Here is a 23051-nt window from a genome sequence, read left to right on the forward strand (position 1 = left end):
TCAAACAAATTGTGGAGCATCTGGATCTGAAGAAGGAACAGGTATACCAGGATTATACAACAATGGACGCATATATCTAGCATTATCTATTGGATCGAATGCAAAAACCTAAAAAGAAAAGAAAACATTTCGAAGGATAAGCAAAAACATATAGCCATGAAAAATTCATACTTTTTATTGACTAATTACATTTTATGCGACGATTTATGAATCATACTTTAATTTATGTTTATTTAGTTGTATAATTTGAATTTATACTGAGAAACCTTTGGAATAGCAGTATAAAATTATATTAAGTCCTATTGGTTTGATCTTTTTTCCTTGACTTTGATCTAAGTAGTTCGGTAGGGTATTCCGAAAAAAAAATTGTCATGGCTTTAAGTAAAGTTAAACAAACTTGGACTTGATTGTTGGATAATTGCAGAAAGACGGTGGGATAAACAGATAAAGTAAATTTTTACACATAAAAATTCATTTCTGATAACTTTATCGTTTTATATTTTTACAGCAATCGATTACAGAAGGACTAAAATGATTTAATAACAAACAATAAATAACAATTGAGATGCACTTTTTGCATAGATATTTTCAAGTTATTTACAACGTAAAACGATACTAAGGACGAAGTTGAATGAGATGAAAATGATATTATTACCAATAAATAAAAACGAGAGAAATATTTCTTATAAACAACGATAATGAAGAGGGAGATAGGTAGCTCAAATTGATTCACGACGAAAGATGTATTTATATTCAGTACAGTAAAAATGGGAAAGGTGTTTGAAAGGACCAGACATATAACTGAATTAGTCAATATTGAATGTTAATTGAGGAACTTTGTTTTTATGATATTTGTGAATTATGTTTATATGGTTATTTACTGATGAATCAGTGGCAAGTGCGGATCAGTTTAATTTATTCAAAATCTGACTATTAATCGATATATAATAATCGTATATAAGAAAACAAAACAAATCTACTCAGACATAAATTGGATTTGCTTTCAGCACACAACAACTCATCTGTCATCAATGTTTCATTGTCAACACGTGTCGAGTCATATTAGTTTGGCAGCAGCATCAGTAGTGCAACTATATTGATTTTGTTTTCGTCACGACACTATTAATGGTCGTAAGTAAAAGATGAAATCTAGATTGAAAAATACGCAGTAAAATCCAACTTAGATTGAGAAGGAATTCTGTTATTGGTGGCAAAGTGAAAGGAAATTACAGTGGAATCTGTTACATACTCTACTTGATTACGGCAAAATACGATACACAACTAATGGCACTCGAATTTGTAGAACCCCACAGTCGCGGATCAGAAGGAAGAGGAAGCAGGGGAAGTCATTATTGGATAAGAATGAAAAAATGTGCAGAATAATATGGGTATTTGTAGTTATTAGTATTGGCTATAACATCATTATAATTCATTCAATCCTCAAGCACCCAAGTTATGCTATCGTCCAATAGCAGCATGCCAAGTTAGTATTCTAGAAGGCTCTATCAGGTCCTAATTGGATAGAAGCTCTTCGGGTCCTTTAGAGTCTCTGGAAGCTTCGTTGGGATTTTCCAAGAGGTTTCGATAGAATTGATACTGGATTCCGCTTTGAGCAATCTCTAATGACATATCAAGTCACCAAATTATGCAATCATTAAAACCCCCTCAAAAAGGTCCTGCGGAACAAAAACAATTATCAACCGAACAAAACTGTTGTTCACTATGCCGCGTTCTTTCACAAAATGACCGTCTTTTCGCTGATTCCATACACTCTGAGCGTCAGAAGACAAGATAGTAACAGTTGATGATTTATCGATCTCATTACGTCCTAATACACACCACCACAAATCTCCATTGTTTACATGGTGTTGTCATAAAAAGAGAGCAATCCCTCAAGCAACAATTATATATATATATATATATATTGCATGAGAACGTCAAGAAATTCACACTGATGTGTTAAAACACTTATTTTGTTCAAACAACAATCATGTAACACAAAGTTGTATTTTATTGTTGTTGTTTTTTATATTTCAGTTATCTACCTCCCAAAGGTTACATTATTACTTTGACTTTCACCCCTTACATGCCAGATAGTCTTGTGGTTGAAAAACCAGAAACATTGTTTGTTTCCATTTATAATTCATCTTATTGGTTAGTTAAGAGTAGTTATCAATTTTAATAACCTTTTAGCAAGACATAGAAGGTTCTCTTGTAAAAAGTAGTTCTCTCATTTGATACCGTGCACAATCGGATGCTATTAAAACGAGCTTTTGTTACAACTTTTCTGGTATTTTTATTTGTGACATTAAATTCGAAACCATATGAACAGCTACGCTCGGAAAATAACATCGCTAGAAGAGATTATAAATTTTACTTGACTTTTTGGTAGACTACAGATAGCTGCTTCACCGATAGACTATCACAAATACCAGTCTGTCAATAAGTTTTTTTAAATCCTTCAAAGTCTCACTGTACGAAAAATGTGTTTTTTTCTGGTAATAATTTAAAACCTTTTCTGACAAATGAACGAGGAGTAAGATAAAAGATTTTAAGCATCTTTTTCATGCCACTAAGATGCACAAGGATAAGAAAAAACTATCTATAAAGTTAACCAAACTCAACTATTTAATACAAGTTAATGTACTTGACTGTGAGCGACACATTTCTGTGAAAGCTGTTGAAACTGTACAACTATCCAACCAATAGTTGTAGCGATGACTTATTCGCAGGTCAAGACATTCTGATCTGGCAGATTTGGACTTCGTTTTACTTCGGTTTTAGGAGCTGTAATGAAAATCTCTAACTCTTAAACGGTGTTACTTAACGTGAAGTACATAAGCCTGTATTTGATGAGTTAAATAAGAAAATTGTATACAATACCAGGAACGTAAATTGAAGATTTGAATGAGCTCATGCGCTCATATCCTGTATTTTTTAAACTTAAAATCAAGGTACTACTATCAGATTCACTGAATAGAATGGTTTTGATTGTTATTTAAGTTTAGTGAGAAAGTCAAAATGAGTCTAACAAATATTTACGCTGAAAAGTATTTAGAAAGTGTTATTCTTACAAAAATGAACATTAGGTTCAAAAATGTATCCTTTGAGATTCCTGAATGAGCTCTCTATCAGTTTGAGATCTACGACTACATAAAAACGAAATAACATGATAGTTACGCTGAAACGATCAGCATCAGGGTCTTTATTTCATATTTAGTCCAGTAATGTTCAAATCGATTTAAATATATTTCACAGTGGGTGATATGAAAAGTGTTACCATGTGAACGATGAACAGATGTTGAACACTTAATAAGTGAAGAAAAAATAATAGTGAATCAAAAGGAAAACAATTCACATATCATAACCCGGTATTACTACATCTTTAAATATACATATATTTAGGAGAAATTGAAGACACAACACCCCAAATAAATATTTCCTAAATAAAGCATCACAGACCTTTTTCTTTAATTATTAAAAAGTATTCCAATTAATTAAAATAAGTCTAACTAATCTCAGAAAGCTTCACTAGTGAATGAGTTCACAATACTGATTAGTGAGTCAGTGAGTTGCAGAAACTTTATACTTTTGAATAACATCATAGTATTCTAGGATGTTAATATGGCAAAACAAAAATGATCATGGTTCAAAACGACCGTTGAAGATATTTGGTGGGAGGGGAAGAAGTGGTGGTTGAGAATTCATAGAATGGGAAGAAACAACTATTTAACATCACTTTATTTTTTAATGTTATTGTCCAATCAGATTATTGACTGTATGACTTAGAAAAGTCACCAACATATAACAAAAATGATTTAAATAGTAAATGAAAATAATTACTGTCGAAAAATCAGACATCCATTTAACTAATCTAAATATGAACAAAACAAACAATTTCAATAACTTAGACAAATTATAGTCGCCAATACCTTTTATGACTATGATAAAAAATAGAATGGATGTGACAATTTCAAATCAAACCAATGTTATACACAGAAAAATGAATGTTATCTCATCTTTTTTATTCAAAACTTCAATATTTTAACTTATTATCATCATTATTTAAGTCCATTACCACTAGCTAGCTAGTAGTGTTATCCCATGTGAATTTATTTGTTTGAGAAAATGATGAAACACTCCCTATTTCAAAATATTAATAGTCAAGAGCAAAGAAGCAATAATTGAGAAATAATCTTCATGCTGAGATATGTGTTATGTATGTACCTTAGTTAAATTATGTTCTTTGAGCTAGATGGTTTAACTTCAGGGATTTTATCTTCACTATTGACAACCTCTTCAGAGGCTACTTCATGTAGAAGTTGGAAGCCAGGAATCCTAACCGCTTCGGCAGTACATATACTAAAATTGGAACGATACAGAGAAGATTAGCATGGCCCCTGCGCAAGGATGACACGCAAAATCGTGAAGTGTTCCATATTTTTTTGCCCCCAAATGCCCTGGTACGGACGAGAGTGGGGAGAGTCCGCTCTCCCTCTCCAAATGCTCTCACATGGCCACGCGAATATATAGCCTCTGCCAGGGAAGTCCTACTCACTGCCTTCTCGTGGCGGGGGTGTTGTCTACGAAATTGAGACGACGAAAAGCGAATGTCCGGCGCTTTGACCGGGTCGGTGGAGACGGCGCGTCCACCTAGGGGAGTTGGGAAACCCTGATTCCAAACCAATGGTGCACATGGGCTGGCTCCAGTATCCTGAAGGAACAAATGGCGTATGAATCAATCGTTGGTCATCGGCTACCATGGGACTGCATCTCCTCACGATGCTCCACTGCCTTGTGGATCAGATCTTTAGGTCAAAGGCTCGGGGTGTGGCCCCCTAAGAAAACCACCTGCTTCAGTCTGGGCACCTGGGCAGTATCACAGCCCTCACATAAATCAAATGAGATTTGTGTGGCGCATATTTATCTGGTGCTTCCTTGTACCAATATTTATGTGTTTAAATAAATAAATAAATCATGTAGAAGTGCGCTTTCGCTCATTCCACAAGTGTTGTATCAAATCGTCACAATGATCATGGTCTTAATTGGATGTTTTGGTGGATTCTGTTGTTTTTTATTTATTTCTGGGTATTAATGTATCCAGGTAATCATGGACACATATTCGATTGGAAAGATATCGAAATCCTGGATCGGGAAAACCTTGAGAACACCAGAGGATTTCTAGAAGCATAGCATTTACATCAATAAGCAATGAATCGGCACAACAACATAGTTATGCACCTGTACTCTACAGAATTTCACAGATATGTATGTACTTTTCTGCAAAGAATAAACTCAAGCAATCACACATGAGTCGCGCTACATTACGAGTCAATTATGGACGAAGCGTAACTTGTCTAGCACATATTAAATTACAATAACTGTTTGACTGATGCCAGTTTAGAATTAGAAACGTCCTGTCCGACAAGTGACAGTTAGCCAATAAACCATTATTTCAATGACGTTCAAAAACACAGTATAGACGCTGTTGAAGTGGTCCAAATAAAAAAGAAGTACTAAATAATTTCTGCTTATTTAATGATTGAAAAAACCAAGATCCTCAAATACAACACAGAGAGAACTAACACAATCACACTTGGTAGAGAAACTATAGAAGAGATGGAAAGTCTCACATATCTGGGCAGCGTCACGATAAACGAGGATCTGATGCAAATGTGAAGGCAAGGATGGGCAAAGTAAGGGAAGTATTCCTACAAATGAAGAACATATGGAACTCAAAACAACTGTCAACCAATATCAAAGTCACAATCTTCAATACGAATATCAAGACAGTTCTACTGTACGGAGCTGAAACTTCGAGATCTACTACAACCATCACCAAAAAGTAAGATTATTTATAAACAATTGCCTACTCAAGATACTCAATATCCGTTGACCGGATACCATCAGCAACAATCTACTGTATGGGAGAGAACAAACCAGCTTCCAGCTGAAGAGGAAATTATGGAAAGACGTTGGAGGTGGATAGGACACACACTAAGGCAATCATCAAACTGCATCACAAAGACAGCCAAAACTTAAAATCCTGAAGGGAAGAGGGAAAGAAGAAGACCAAAGAACACATTACGCCGGGAAATAGAAGCAGATATGAAAAGGATGAAGAACAACTGGAAACAAATGAGGAGGATCGCTCAGAACAAAGTTCGATGGAGAATCGTGGTTGTCAGCTTATGCTCCTCCACGATGGGTAATAAGCGTAAGGAAATGGCATTATTGTGTGAAGTTCCATTTGTCACACTTTACACTGGCATAATAAGACTAGATTAATATGTAGTATAAAGGGGTCAAATGTTCACACCAATAGTAGTTGAAAGAAACTGGGCGGAATGCCCAAGCATATAGAAACAAAAATTGAAGGTACACAACAGTCAAGTGTCCAAAATTGAAAGGAAGAATTATACAATGACTGGATCTTTGCCACCGTAACTACCACCATTTTAACTATCGAATTCAGATGCATCACGCATCATAATCACCTAGACTAACATTCAGAATTTATGAATTGACAATAATTCTGACTATGAAAACATTGGAGATTTCTAAATCATACAATTAATCGATACAGCTGGTAGTTAAATATGAGTAAGTATGACCTCAAGAACTAATTACTATGGAGAATAATCTACAAGATTTGTGATAATAAGCACGTTTAGGGTTTTAAAAATAATTAACAGAATCCTGATCGATAAATGACCCACAATAGTACAACTAGGATGATCAGTAACCGCTTACAAGATAGGATTATTGATATAATCGACTGAGTAGACTGAAAATGAAACCCAATGCAACTGATTAATAAAATAGAATTCTCTATAGTAAAATAACCTATTTATACACAAAATATTAAACAGAAATAAACATGATTGGAAGATATTGATAGATACAGGCTTCGTAAATCACTCACAAACTAATGACATTAAAATCAGACTCTCTCTAGCTTTAATTTTGATCTCTGTATCACTAATTTATCTTTAGGATTGTATGGTCAATATCATAACGCTACTTACCACTCCAAAGTTCAAACAAACTCCAATTTCGGGTGCATGTAACGTAAGCAATTTATCGCCTGCTAATAACCTTTCTTGAAGCAAAACAAAAAGGTCATAAACAAAAGACTCTCTAACCAAATCCGTACTTACTTCTGAGTATGAAAAACTTTAACACCCCATAGGAAGTATGGCAATAATTCGAATCATTTCAACGTATGCAACAAAAATAAGTAACATCTGAAATTTCGATACTGAGATAACAGCGCTTGTAGATGTAGAATGTAGATAGTTTGGAGATTAAATACAGCATAGAATTAACGGCTGGATAAGGGTCCTTTTATACACAACTTTAAGTTTTCAATCTATATAAAAAACGTCTACACATAATAAAAAAAGATAAAACTGAACTGCATTTGACGAGTTTTCCAGCTCGTAATGACTCTGAAGGATAAGTTTTTAACAATGATAAACACTATAGATAATTATGCATTTGCGATCAGACAGATCTGAAAATGAAAGACATCTCTTCGATAAACAAGTAAGTGAATTTCTCAGTTAAAATAATTTTAAAAAATCGTTCACCATACACAGTGTTATATTAGAAGCGCCAGTACGAGAATTACATTCAAGAAAGCTTTTAGAAGAATAAACATATTGATCATTCATAATGTAAAATAATAAGAATATAAAATGGATATCTTTCGATTTGTCCAAATAAAATTTTGGTATTAGGTTAATGAACGAAAGCTGAAAGGGAGCATGACTGCGATGAATTTTGAAAGGTTTTCCAAAGGATTTTATTGAAAACTCTTAACAGACTAAACGATCACCTATGGCTATGGAGGGGGTGGCTTAGTGATTGAGGAGCTCGATGATCGGTCCCTAGTTTTTAATCCCGTCCTATATTAAGCTGTTACACTTAGAGTGTGACTTGTGCCCAAGCGATTAATGAATGACTTTATTCTTAAAACTATAGAAATCTTTAGCAGTTTTGATGAAGCATTTTTAGACTTAGTTTTATGTACTACTTTATCCAGTGGTCTATTATCAATTTTACAAATGTCATGGGAATTTTTAAGAAGCTGAAGACTATTTTTTGTCTTATAAAGAATGTTGTGCAGAAGAATGATGTGTCGATAGGGATTCGAAACACGTAATTCAACACTTACCAAGTTTCTGTCTCTGGTTATGGAAAAATCAGAATGACTAGCCTGCATTGTTTTGAAAATGTATAAGCTCAATTTACTAAAAATATTCTCATTTTTGAAGGATAGGCTTGAGTGTGAATTCGGACTAAGTGAGTACACAAAAATATATATGCACTAAATAGAGGATCAATGAGAAAAACCCCAAAAATGCTAATCTACTCAAATTTCAAATAAAATGAACAAATACATACATGAAACTAGAAAATCATCAAAATGAGAATATCAAGTGGCTAAGAGCACTTATGTAACTCGAATCTAAGTACAGTTGTACAAGATGATGCAACTCATTTCCGAAATAATACAGTAGTGTAACCTAACACTAAGCTATGCTACAAGAGTTCACGATATCACCCGACTGACCAAAACAAAATAGGTGGATCAGAGTTTAGACTTGTAACTTACTGGCTGAAAGCCAAGTGTTTTAGTCACGAAGAAACCGCTTCGCACAAAACGATCCTAACAATAGTGTTAGTTTGGTGACATTTTCAATCATAAACTGTATTATATCACGAAAACTATGTGCAAAATTTAGTCCTATTCCCTCCTCTGTGTAATTAGCAATAGTTTTGAGCAATCGTACACCACGAAACTGACTAAAACAGCATTAGTATCCTATGAGTGGCAAGTATCATACAAGGTATTAGCTCGGCTCCCACTGATATGCTTCTTAGAAACAAAAATTGGGAATTCAGTTGCAGCCGCTTATTTAAACAAAAGGTACACGTAGAAAAAGTTAACAGTGTAGCAAAATATTAGAGTTTAAAAAAAGAGAATACATCTGCACTATTTTGACAAATTTCAAGTCGAAATATAGAGACCGTCTTGAAACCTATTTAAAAGGTTTCAAAGACTTCATTTATGAATATAACTCAAAACTACGATCAGAAATTTGAAAGATGTGTACTATCTTCTAATGTGACCATTATTAGTTTTCTATTGACTATACTTTTGAAACAATTGGAATTACACATTGTCATGAATCAGTATATGTAGAACATATATCTACTGCCTTTTTTGAAGTAGATATAGGACTTAATCAGTTAATCTACCAGACAGATAAAGAAATTCTAGATTCAGAAAACAAACAGAAATGCTAAGAAAGGTCACAAAAAGAGATATGAGATAGGGAAAACGTATGAGTAATAGTACAATAAGTTGGTAGAATAAACAGTCGATTTATCCATACTATACTGATATAAACTTTAAACGATGCAATTTCAAACTCAGACAAAAGAATGGAATAAACAAAAGCTGAAAACAACGGTTTGTACTGTTACCTAATATGGCAAAATATAACAGAACTTGGAAGGGAAGCTAATGTACAAACGAAAGATAAATAAAACTTTAACATTCGATCCATTAGGAATTGTAGAACGAGTCAGTCAGAATGAGTGCAATCTAAAAGCAATAACATATGATTTAATTCATTCATTTTATTTATTATTGATGGCAATTTCCTTTGTAAATATGTCCGGTGTTTTTCGCCATAAAAAGTTCCAAAAAATAAAACAAATTCAAATATAGGTCTTTTGAAAACATTACAAGAAACTCTCATTTTTTACTACCGAAGAAAAATCAATCGCACACGAACATCATCATAAGAATCAGTCACTCTGTGTGTTTTTCTAACTAACTGTTATACCCAAATGAAAAACAATTATTTTCACGACGTTACACAAAACACACATGCTTATATGAATTGTAATATCTGAGTCAACGCTATAAACTTCTTTAGCCAAAGATATTATGGAGATATAAGTGAATCACATGACGACAGTTAATTGATGATAATGGATGAAAAAACATGAGATCCTATGGCTTTTTTTACATCATTATAAATGCGCAACTAATTGTAACGATACACCGAAACTAATCGATAGATAGAAATACCGTGATATCAGTCTTTGAAGAAACAACATGATCCACTTGTATATCAGTGTGTATGCAGAGTAATTCCGTTTCAGCTGATATACGTAACTAGCAACATAGTGGATATGCATAGAAAAGAAGAATTAATAAAAAGTGTAGAATAAAATAGACCTACATATTTCGCACGACAAGACAAGAAGAAATACATGCCAAACAATAATTAGGTTTGTGTTTTAGTCATGATGGTGTTATTTAGCCACAATCAGTCAAACTTTAGACTATGATCAAAAAAAATAAACGACACAACGTTTAGTGATTTTTGTAATCATTACAATAAATTCAAAAAATTCTAACAATACTTACAATTATGGTAATAAATGACGTAGGCTTTAATCTTAGAGAAGAAATGATTCCAAGGAGGACACCTTAATAGTGATTGAGGTCGATGGGCACGAAACGGTGGGTATAAAGATTACATATGGTCCATATATTGGAAAGTAAAATTCAGTTAGAAAATAGATGTTGCCAACCAGAGAATAAATTGAGACTGGCTCAAAAGCAGTCATCTGCATTAAATTAGTAGTGAAACAACAGACACATCATACATTGAACTTACGAAGAAATCTAGAGACGGATCCAGAAAAACCAATTGGCCTTTTTCAACCTGTTTAACTTGTAGAGTAGGCGAGATGTTTTTCTGCTGACCATTGGATGAGTATGCAGCACAGCAGTTAGCTCTGTAAAACGTGATCATTACCAGTAGAGAGTATTTGTAGGTTGATCAAAGATGTCTTTGAAGCATTATTACGGCTCGTCGGGACCACTGAGTGAGTAGTCTTGAAGTTAGGCGCAATATACTAGACAAAGATGGCAAACTGACTAATAAAGCTGTAAAATATTTCCTACTGAGTCGGATAGAACAAGTGGTGTGTAAGTCCAACCACCGTCTATCTCGACGCACAATGTTGGGTGACATAGTAGGTTGGAAGAAAGGTAGATGTAACCAAACCACAACGTGGCACCAGTACGTTAAACTATCGACTGTTGAGCTGAGATATATTGGTAGATGCAAGCAACCAGGTTTAGATCCATGACGTTATCATAACCAATAGTTGTAGAAGTTAGGTAGTTTGGTTCAAAGTTGATTACTTTGGAGCAAATGCATTAGCTTCTTGTCTCCGCTTCGATCCCGATCGTTGCTGCTACCTTGATGTGGTGGTCGGGCTTGCCTATCGTGGTGAAGCAATCGAGCTATGCTGGCTGGAACAGTCGTTCCTCGAGGTCCTACCATGCCAGACAGGTCGGTTGAAGAGCGGTGAGACTAAAAGCAGCAAACCCAAGGTCCGAAGGCGAAGTCGTACTGCTGACTGTACAGAGGTGTGACGGCAGTAAGGTGTTTCCTTCAGACAACCAGCATGACAGCGATGCTGCCTTCCCACAAGGAGGGGTGGGGTTAGAAAAGGTCGACCCTAAAAATGCACACCTCGCCTTATCCCACGGATTTCCGTCTCCGGCGGTAAGGTTTTTTTTTGAAGAACGGAGCTAACACAAAAACTACCCACAAAAAGGTCGTGTGTGACCGACCTCAAGCAGTTGTCCCTTGGGCACTGCGGTCACGCTCTCAGGTCATTAAGACCACTCCTAACCCAATTTCCTTTTCAGGTACCTCTAGAAGAATCCTTCCACGGTGTGGGCAACCGGGAAGTGATAACTGCCTTCATACCTCTAACAGCACTCAAGACCACTGTATTCATAATCAATCTTCTTCTTCAATTCCTACTATTCCCTCTACCTTGACTTTCAACATTAAACTTCCTCTCTCGGTTTCCTCCTCAAGTGTCACCATGGCCAACGATTCTAGTGCGCGAAACGCTGTCCCAGGTCTACTTAAACCTCGCTCCAAACTACACATTGGAGCCTTCAACGTACGTACCCTATGCCAAATCGGTCAACAGGCCTCCTTAGCTAAAACCCTAGAATCTCGTACCATTGATGTATGCTGTGTCTCCGAAACACGCATACAGGATCCCAGTGTGGTCATTCACTTGACCTCACCTCGCCAAAATGGACAGCCGACGAAATACACCCTCCGTGTATCTGGCGACCCGTTGGCTAGTTCTCGCGGACTTGCAGGTGTAGGCATAGCACTAAGTACAAGGGCAGAACAGGCACTACTAGAATGGATCCCCGTTAACAGTCGCCTGTGTGCTGTCCGGCTAAATGGCTCCATAAGAACTCGGAAGGATAGGGACACACGTCGTTGCCTTTTCGTCGTTTCTGCCTACGCTCCCACTGACTGCAGCCATGATGAAGTAAAAGATGACTTTTACAGAAAACTCTCTGAGCTTCTTCAGAAAGCTAAGCGCTCAGACATAGTAGTCGTAGCGGGTGACTTTAATGCCCAGGTAGGCAGCTTAAATCAAACAGAAAGACATTTAGGTGGGTGTTTTAGTATTCCGGCCCAACGAACCGATAATGGTGATCGTCTGTTGCAACTATGCTCAGACAATCGTTTATTTTTAGCAAGCACTAATTTTAAACATAAGGAGAGACATCGTCTAACATGGCGACCACCTGCACCAAACCAACGATGGACTCAAATAGACCATATTGTCATCAGTCATCGTTGGAGAGGCTCAATAGAAGATTGTCGCTCGTATTGGAATACTTGTTTAGACTCTGATCACGCTTTAATACGAGCACGCATTTGTCTGCGCCTCAATGGACGCAGGAAAAGTACACTAAGAAGACCCATTAGGATTGAACTGGAGGACGAGAAAGCCAAATGCGAATTCCAGAAACAACTGAGTTCACATCTAGGCAGTTCTGTAAACGAGACTGACCCAGATGCTGCTTGGAAAGACACACGAACAGCTGTGGAAACGGCAGTAACATCTATTAGTCATTTAAACCATAGGGCTCCAAAAAACCAGTGGATTTCCTCTAAGTCTATTTCACTGATGGATTCGCGTAAACTCATCCCATCAGGCTCTGAACATGACGAAGAGCGTAAACAAATTAGATCTAGGTTAACTAAAAGCCTAAGGAACGATCGTGAGCAGTGGTGGGCAACGAAAGCAAAAGAGATGGAAAAGGCAGCGGCTGTAGGCAACACCAGGCAACTATTCAGACTAATAAAAGAAACCGGAATTAAGAAGTCAAGTGTAAGTGAGACAATCTCGGAAAAAGACGGAACCCTTATCTGCTCTCAACCTAAACGTTTAGAACGATGGGCGGAACACTTTAAGGAGCAGTTTAGCTGGCCTTCAGCTACTGCACAACTACCCACTATTCCCAGAAAACCTGAATGGAACATTGAAGTAGGCCCCCCGACCCTACTTGAAGTTCAAAAGGCTATAGGTAATCTGAAACGGGGAAGAGCAGCTGGTCTTGATGGATTGGTTCCAGAGGTTTTTAAATACGGTGGTCCAATTTTAGCGATTAGGTTGACTAATATTCTGGCTAAAATCTGGGAGACGGATGTAATCCCATCCGACTGGTCACAATCACTGATTGTCCCAATATATAAAAAGGGGTCAAAATCATCCTGCGATAACCATAGAGGGATTAGTCTGACTAACATAGCATCTAAAATACTAGCCTCAATAATTATCGGGCGCCTAACTAAGACTCGTGAACTGCAAACACGAGAAAATCAGGCTGGCTTCAGACCTGGTCGTGGCTGTATCGACCACATATTCACCATTCGTCAAGTTTTAGAGCACAGACACGCTTATCGGCGTCCGACAATGATAGTTTTTCTTGACTTGAAAGCAGCATTTGACTCTGTAGACCGAGAGGTTCTGTGGCAGTGTCTGTCATTGAAAGGTGTACCTGAGAAGTACATAAACCTTTTGAAGGCTCTTTACTCGAACACTATTAGTCGAGTGAGAGCTTATGGCGAACTGTCATATGATTTTACAACCCCAAGTGGTGTCCGTCAAGGCTGTCCACTATCCCCATTTTTGTTTAACTTCATTATAGACCTGTTGCTGGAAATAACACTCTCATCGACTGAATTTTCAGGAATTGATCTCCTACCAGGGGGACCACTAAGCGACTTAGAATACGCAGATGACATAGTCCTGTTTGGTGAAGACGCTGGCAAAATGCAGAGTCTTCTGTTGGAACTCAGTAATAATGCCAGGATGTTTGGGATGCGTTTCTCCCCATCCAAATGTAAATTGTTACTCCAGGACTGGCCTGCGTCAACACCCGAACTAAGGATAGGAAGTGAAGTAGTCGAACGCGTCGACAACTTCACTTATCTTGGAAGTCTGATCAGCCCTAATGGGTTGGTGTCAGACGAAATCTCAGCACGGATTCAAAAAGCTCGTTTGGCTTTTGCCAACTTACGTCACCTATGGCGTAGACGAGATATCCGTCTATCAATTAAGGGACGAGTATACTGTGCATCAGTTCGCTCTGTCCTACTTTACGGCTGTGAAACATGGCCATTAAGAGTAGAAGATACTCGTAAGTTACTAGTATTTTACCACAGATGCCTTAGAAATATTGCTCGCATCTGCTGGGATAACCGGGTAAGTAATAGTGAGGTTAGACGCAGGGTATTAGGGAACGATGGTAAATCAGTTGATGAGGTTGCAAATCTTCATCGACTGAGATGGTTGGGCCATGTGTTACGTATGCCTGAACACCGATTACCACGACGCGCTATGATGACTAGTATTGGGGACGGTTGGAAGAGAGTTAGGGGCGGCCAAACCAAAACATGGCATCAGTGTTTGAAGTCACTAACTTCTAGCCTGAGCCATGTTGGTAGATGCAGACTACCTGGTTGGGGTCCGCGTGACTATCGTAACCAATGGTTGGAGACTCTAGGTGACATGGCTCAGAATCGGTCACAATGGCGTAGGTGTATACACTCTTTATCTTCCCTTAAACCTTGAGACTAAAATTGCTTCATATCTCTCTTCCTTCCTGTACTATATCCTTATATACAACCCATAATTTATATACTACTACCAACACTAGATTAACTACTATGAATCCGGTGTTGATCTTGTTGTGCTAACGAGGTATGGCAACTTGGACCGATGCATATATGTGCCTGGTCCTACGTTGTAGCTGACCTGACCTCCGCTTCGATCTAAGGTTTTAAATTACTTTCTACATCTTATTCAGCAAAATCATTATTTCTTCTTAAGCTCTGTTCTCTATTTCTAGTCTTTCTTGAAGTCCTAACACTACTACTGAATCCGCCAGTAGCCCTTCTAGGGTTACTGATCGTCCCAAGCTGGGGTAAAGGAAAAGGGTCGGGGATTGGGCCAGCAACCCCATACTGTAGAAAACAACCTTGGTAAAAATAATCTGACTGGAATAAACAAATTAGACCATTTAAACTCTGCCCTCAGAGTTCAAGGAAAAATTATGACGCCTCAGAATTAAAACCGAGATTCTTCGGAAGTCACGAGACTGATGCCCCTTCTAGCAACCAGAGCAACAATTTTTATGAGTACATGGAACGTCCGGACAATGTGGGAGACCGGAAAGACCAGTCAATTAACAATGGAAATGAGGAGATACAAATTGGCAGTACTTGGAATCAGCGAAACCCATTGGACTAAAGCTGGACAGAAAATATTAGATTCGGGATAAATGCTGTTGTACTCGGATCACGAAAAAAATGCTCCGCACACGCAGAGAGTTGCTCTGATGCTGTCCAAAGAAGCACGAAATGCACTTACTAGGTGGGAATCTCATGGATCCAGGCGCATCAAAGCATCATTCAAAACAATGAAAAAGGGAATCACAATGAATATTATCCACCCGCCAATGATAGCAATGACGACGATAAAGATCAGTTCTATGAGAGGCCGCAATCGATCATAAGGAAGTGCCCAGGAAAAGACCTGAACATCCTGACGACAGATCTAAACGCTTAAGTCGAAAAGGACAACACCGGATACGAAGATATCATGGGACGACATGCTTTGAATGGGAGAAAGGAATGGAAATGGGGAGAGATTTGAAAATTCATGTGCATTTAACAAAATGGTTATAGGCGGCACAATATTCCCCACAAACGCATACACAAAGCTACATGGGTCTCAACGCGTCATTACACAGAATCAGATCAATCACATTTGCATCAGTAAAAAATGCAGAAGGTCAATGGAAGATGTGAGAACCAAGAGAGGATCTGACATAGCTTCAGATCACTACGTGGTGGTTTTCAAGATGAAAATGAAGCTAAAGAATCAATGGGTAACTGAAAAAAACAGCACTACGAAGGTTCAGTACAGCCTTCCTTCGAGACATTGACAAACTCAGCGAATTCAAGATAGCTCTTAACAACAGGTTCTAAGCCTTACAAGATCTACTTAAATAAGATACTACAACTGGAAAGGGATCAAAGAAGCACTCAATTCAATATGTAGGGAGATGCTAGGGAGCAAGAAGCATCATCATAAGGAATGGATCTCTACTGTAACCCTGGACAAGATTCAAGAAAGGAAGACCAAGACAGAAATTAACAACAGACGAACAAGAACAGAGAAGGTCAAGGCGCAATCGGAATACATTGAAGCAGATAAACGAATAAACAAGAGCATTATAACCGACTGGGTGAAACGGCTTAGAATTGGTCACAATGACGTAGGTGTATACACCCTTTGTCTTCCTCTAAACCGTGAGATTAAATTACTTTATACCTTTCTTTCTACGAACTAATTCTTCCTTCTTGTATTATATACTCATATGCAATCTTTCTTTTATATATTACTACCATTGAAGTAACTACTTCTATGAAATTGGTGTTCATCTTGTAGTGCTAATGAGGTGTTGCAACTTAGACAGATGCATATATGTGTCTGGTCCTATGTTGTAGCTGACTGATTGACTGATTAGAGCCCACAAGCAGAAATACGTGGAAGAGCTAAAGACGATAGCAGAAAAAGCTTCAAGAGAAAATATGAGAAAGCTATGTGAAACAACGAAAAAACTAGCAAGAAAATATAGTAAACCAGAGAGACCCGTCAAGGACAAGGAAGGCAAGACAATCACCGAGATTCATGAACAGAGAAACATATGGCTAGAATACTTTGAGGAACTTTTAAAAAGATCAGCTCCATTGAATCCACTGGACATCGAAGCAGCACCTACAGACCTTCCTAAAGATGTCAATCCACCAACGACGAAAGAAATCAGAATGGTCATTAGATAAATCAGGAGTGGGGAAGCAGAAAGACCTGACAATAGACCAGCTGAAGCACTGAAGTCAGACATAGAAGCAACTTCAAGCATGCTCCACGTTTTATTCAGGAAGATTTGAGAGGAAGAGCAAGTGCAAAAAAAAACAGGAAAAAAGGATACATCACCAAATCACCAAAGAAAATAGATCTGAGCTCATGTGAGAACTACAGAGGAATCACACTACTATCAGTACCAGGATGAGTTTTCAACAGGGTTACTGAACCGAATGAAAGACTCAGTGGACATCCAGCTTTGAGATTAACAGGAGGGATTCCGTAAGGATTGGTCGTGCACAGATCAAATTGCAATACAACAGATCATCGTTGAACAATCAACTGAATGGAACTCATCACTATACATCAACTTCCTTGACTATGAGAAGGCGTTTGACAGTGTGAATAGGAGAACCTAATGGAACCTTATTTGACACTATGGTGTATCTGAGATAATAGTCGACAATATACGGAATTCATACGACGGACTACACTGCAAAGTCGTGCATAGAGGACAGCTGACAGACGCATTTCCAGTAAGGACCGGAGTCAGACAAGGCTGCCTACTCCCTCCCTTTCTCTTTCTTCTGGTGGTAGACTGGATTATGAAAACCATATCTCAAATGAAGTAAGGTTTACAATGGATAGCTTGGATGCTACTAGACAACTCGGACTTCAAAGATGACTTGACCCTTCTATCCCATCAACAACAACAAATGCAAGTGAAGACAGCTAGTGTAGCAGCAGGCCTCAACAGACACAAGAAAGAAACCAAAACCCTCAAATACAACACAAAGAGAACTAACACAATCACACTTGGTAGAGAAACTATAGAAGAGGTGGAAAGTCTCACACATCTGGGCAGCATCACGATAAACGAGGAGGATCTGATGCAGATGCAGATAAAAAATATACGCATAGTATTGGTCCATAAATGGATCCCAAAGTTACTGTGACGTGATCGAAACGCTCTGATAACTGTTGAGTATACGATGCAGCGTTTCATTGTTAAGTAGTCTACGCATTTGAAACAGGATTTACAAGCAGGGAGAATGTCTGAAATGCAACTCCGATTATCGGCGTCTACGAAGTTCTACCAGCACACAACGCAATACCTAGGTGAGCAGTTCTGACTTCCGGAATGGAATAATGAGTTAGTATTGAGTTGATTAATGAGATTGTGAAATTTTATAGACTGGGATTGTTGGGACACATGTTACACCTCAGTGACCGGTTAATGCAGTAGTGGTCAGCAAAAAATGAAGAGTGGAAATACGAAGACATGGTATCAGCTAACAAGTCAGTCAGTCAGCTACAACGTAGGACCAGGCACATTTATGCATCGGTCCAAGTTGCCATACCTCGTTAGCACAACAAGATGAACACCGGATTCATGGAAATAGTTAGTTTAGTGGTGGTAGTATATAAAAGATAGGTTGTATGTAAAGATATAGTATAAGGAAGAACGTTATGAGGCAATTTTAATCTCAAGGTTTAAGGGAAGATAAAGAGTGTATACACCATTGTGATCGATTCTGAGCCATGTCACACAGAGTCTCCAACCATTGGTTACGATAGACATGCGGACCCCGACCAGGTAGTCTGCATCTACCAACATGGCTCAGACTAGGAGTTAGTGACTCCAAACACTGATGCCACGTTTTGGTTTGGCCACCCCTAACTCTCTTCCAACCATCCCCTACACTAGTCAGCATAGCGCGTCGTGGTAATCGGTGTTCAGACATATGTAACACGTGGCCTAACCATCTCAGTCGACGAAGATTCATCACCTCATCAACTGATTTACCACCATTCCCTAATACCCTGTGTCTAACCTCACTATTACTTACCCGGTGATCCCAGTAGATGCGTGCAGTATTTCTAAGGCGTCTGTGGTAAAATACTAGTAACTTACGAGTATCTTCTACTCTTAATGGCCATGTTTCACAGCCGTAAAGTAGGACAGAGCGAACTGATGCACAGTATACTCGTCCCTTAATTGATAGACGGATATCTCGTTTTCGTCATAGGTGACGTAGGCCAAACGAGCTTTTTGAATCCGTGCTGAGATTTCTTCAGACATCAACCCATTAGGGCTGATCAAACTTCCAAGATAAGTGAAATTGTCGACGCGTTCGACTACTTTGCTCCATATCCTGAGTTCATGTGAAATAAACAGTTATGAGGGACTTTAGATTCTCAGAACTTGAGGGAAGACAAAGGACGGGTGCACCTGCGCCATTGCAAACGATTTCGAGCAATGTCATTCAAAATTTCTAACCATTGGTTACGATAGCTACGCGGACCCTTACCAGATAGTCTATATCTATTAACATGGTCAGGTCCAACTGTTAGTAACTTCATGAACTGATGCCATGTTTTAGTTTGGTCACTTCTAGCTTCCTTCCAGCCTACTTCAAAACCAGAAAATAACCCCTATACGAGATAGGCGGTGGTTGAGCATATGTAACACACGTCCCAACTACCTTGGTTGATGAAGATTTGCTACCCCCAATCGATTTCTCATCCTTACCTAATACCTCATTTCTAATCCAAGCACTGCTTACTCCGTGGTCCAAAAACACATGTACAATGCTTCGAAGACACTTCTGGTTTGATGATCGAATACCAGTAACCTACAAATATCCTCTATTCTTAATCGCCATATTTCACATCCGTAAAGTAGAATGGAGCGAACCGCTGCGCAGTCAACTCATCCTTTGGTTGAGATACAGATATCTCATCTACGCCACAAGTGACGCACGTTGACGTTGAGTCGTCCGAGTCCTTTGAATCCGTGCCGAGATCTCGTCAGACACCAGAGATTCCCAAGGTAAGTGAAGCGGTCGATGCGTTCAACTATTTCACTCTCTATCATTAATTCAAACGATGACGCAATCCAACCCCGAAGCAGTATTTCACATTTGGAGAGAGAGGATCGCATCCCAAACATGCTTCCATTGTTGCTTAACGTGGCCAGAAGACTGCATTTTGTCAGCGTCTTCACCAAACAGAACTATATCATCTGTGTATTCTAAGTCAGCAAGTGAACATACTCGTAGATCATCAACTTGTGAAAAGTCAGACGATGAAAGTGTTATCTCTGAAAACATGTCTATCACAAAGTTACGTAAAAATGAGGATAGTGGACAACCCTGACGAACACCACCTGAGGTAACAGATTTCGATGACAGTTTGCCATAAGCTCTAACTCGACTAGTAGTGTTCGAGTAGAGCCTGTACAAGGTTAATGTACTTCATTGGTACACCTGTCAATGACCGACACTCAGAGTATCTCCCGGTCAATGGAGTTGAACGCCGTCTTATGGTTAGGGAATACAACTACAATCGGATGTCGAAAAGTATATCTATGTTCCAGGACCTGCTGAAGGGGGAATATTTGTTCCATACATCTATATGCAGGTCTGAAACCAGCCTGATCTTATCGGATTCGCTATTCACGAGCTCTAGCTAGAAGTTAAAGTATTATTTAGGCTAATATTTTAGATACTATATTAGCTGAACTGATTGGTCCGTGATTGTCACAAAAGGAGTTTTGTTCTTTCTTATAGACTAGGACGACCAGCGATTGAGACGTTAGATAGGATTACGTCCAGTTTCTCAGATTTTAGCTAAGATTTCAGTTAATTTAACTGCTAAAACTGGACCACCATCCTTTAAAACCTCAGTGATTAGTCTATGAGGCCCTGAAATGATCAGTGTGTAGTGTTAACATGAATCCGTTTGCAGCTCAGTAAAAATTGTGAGACTAATAACCAGAATAAACATGTTATCTATATTTGCATGCTATTTGTCTGTAAGTTGTCAACATTGATTCTGACTGTTAATCTTATAGTTCTAATCAACCTATAAACTGATTAAAGGTAATATTACACACTAGTCATCTCCACACAAACAAGACCGTTTTATCTTACTAACATTTCTCACCCTATCGTTGCAATCTATTAAAAACCTGTTTGAATTAAATTCGGCTCTCCTTTGTAACACTAATTTGATTTACTACTGTAGGGCCTAATGAGAATTTAGCGAAAAAAGTAATCCTCATTCAGTTCATATAGTCGTTTTTAGTTTACTACTCTTAGATTATTAATACTGCAATTATGATTTTGACGAAATTACCCTGACCGATTGATTTTCTTCGCCTTAGCGATTTTATGTAGCTTCTTACTGCATTGTGGAGTATAATATTTTCAACATACAAACTAATTAAAATAACTTGGCGTGTTACAAGCATACATTTACAGAGAATGAACTAATCAGCGTAGCAGCCGGAATTGAATCCCACCCAGGGTTCAAATACTCAATATTTTATTTTCTATATTCTTGGAAACAAGAAGATAGGTTGTTTTATATTTACACTGATAGGACTATAACAGGATATTCATTGTAAAACAGGAAGACAGCTGTCAGAGTTCCGTCTAACTTACTTGCGGTTCAAAAACGCAGAGATCAGACAATAGGCTGACATAAATCAATAAGCCTTATATATAGCTAATGGAATAAAACTGCTACACAATACTCTCAAATTTCAAACCAATTTGTGATAATTGGAAGTTTCAAGTCTATTTTATCTTATCTTAGAATTACTGACTGTTCCCCTAGATGTACTGAAACTACTTATCAGACATGATTGGCGGGGTCAAACTTTTTAGTCCCACATACAAAAAACACTAAGTATTCTGGTACGAAGGGATTTTCAATACGTACACATTGCGTTACAGACTAAGAATTTGGCGATTCCAGTCTTAATACCAAAAAAACAGGTCTATCGCATCCTAACTAGTAGGTTTATGAAGACGATTTTCGATAGTCCAGTGAGACTATATAGGCAGCCACATCAGCTTAAATAAATGATGAACGAGTTATACTTTTATGAAACAAGTGCATAAAATGAAGCATTACATAGGAACAGCGTAGTAAGGGTGTGTATATTTGAATGACCTTCTAAAAACCATTCAGCAGGTGAAATGTTCCCATTGCGACTAATAATAATATGATTGAAACAATAAAGGGAAAAAGTCATTGAGCAACTGACAGCAAGATCTTGACAAAAAGCAACAACTCCGAATCAAAGTACAATAAGGTTTATAAAATTAGGAGTGGAAAGACGATCTGAATGGAAATCGGATACTTATAGGCAAATATGCTACGGTTTTAATATAAACGCCAGCAATATTCTGTATGGTGTGAAGGTTGGCTTTACAGCTAATAAATATTCAAGGCAGTTCCTATTCACGAAACACACAACAATGCTGTGATAATTTCCTAGGGCCAGAAAATTAGATTAGTGAATTGAAGTCGCGACCAAACGCTTTAAGTATAACAAGCAATATGAAGAAGTCAAGCTATTGTCCTTATTTGACTTTGCCCCTAACATTCGAGTGAAACCGAATGAACCGCAGATTAAAAAGACAAATCAGTGTTACAAACCTTATATATCCTATCGATGAATTCACAAGCTGTTTTGGCTTTCTCGAAGCAAACACAGAAAGGAATGATGAACACTTCAACTATGGCTAGCACAAAAGCCATTGGCCAAGCCAAGAACCAGATGAGCAGCCACACAACGGACCAACACAATCCAGGACACCAACTGGTCTTATTCTAAAAAATCTTTGATGAAAGAAAAATGAATTACTGATGGCATCTTCATTGGGTGAATCAGCGACGACCTTGATCGTAACTCAGTAGTTTGAAAACGCGCAACCAGGCGAAATTTAAAAGTTTCAAGATCA

The 23051-nt window shown here is 38.0% G+C and overlaps 1 protein-coding gene across 1 annotated transcript; it reads right to left on the reverse strand.

Annotated features, from left to right (window-relative positions):
* On the reverse strand, nucleotides 1–22848 carry Smp_162640 (hypothetical protein; the record flags this gene model as incomplete). The annotated part of the gene is made up of 2 exons (XM_018799071.1): nucleotides 1–108; nucleotides 22747–22848. The coding sequence occupies 2 exons, from the start codon at nucleotides 22846–22848 to the stop codon at nucleotides 1–3; spliced, it is 210 nt and encodes a 69-aa protein (XP_018650896.1).
* Nucleotides 22849–23051: the final 203 nt, after the last annotated feature.

Source organism: Schistosoma mansoni, chromosome 3 (assembly GCF_000237925.1).
Source record: "Schistosoma mansoni strain Puerto Rico chromosome 3, complete genome".
Classification (NCBI taxonomy): domain Eukaryota; kingdom Metazoa; phylum Platyhelminthes; class Trematoda; order Strigeidida; family Schistosomatidae; genus Schistosoma; species Schistosoma mansoni.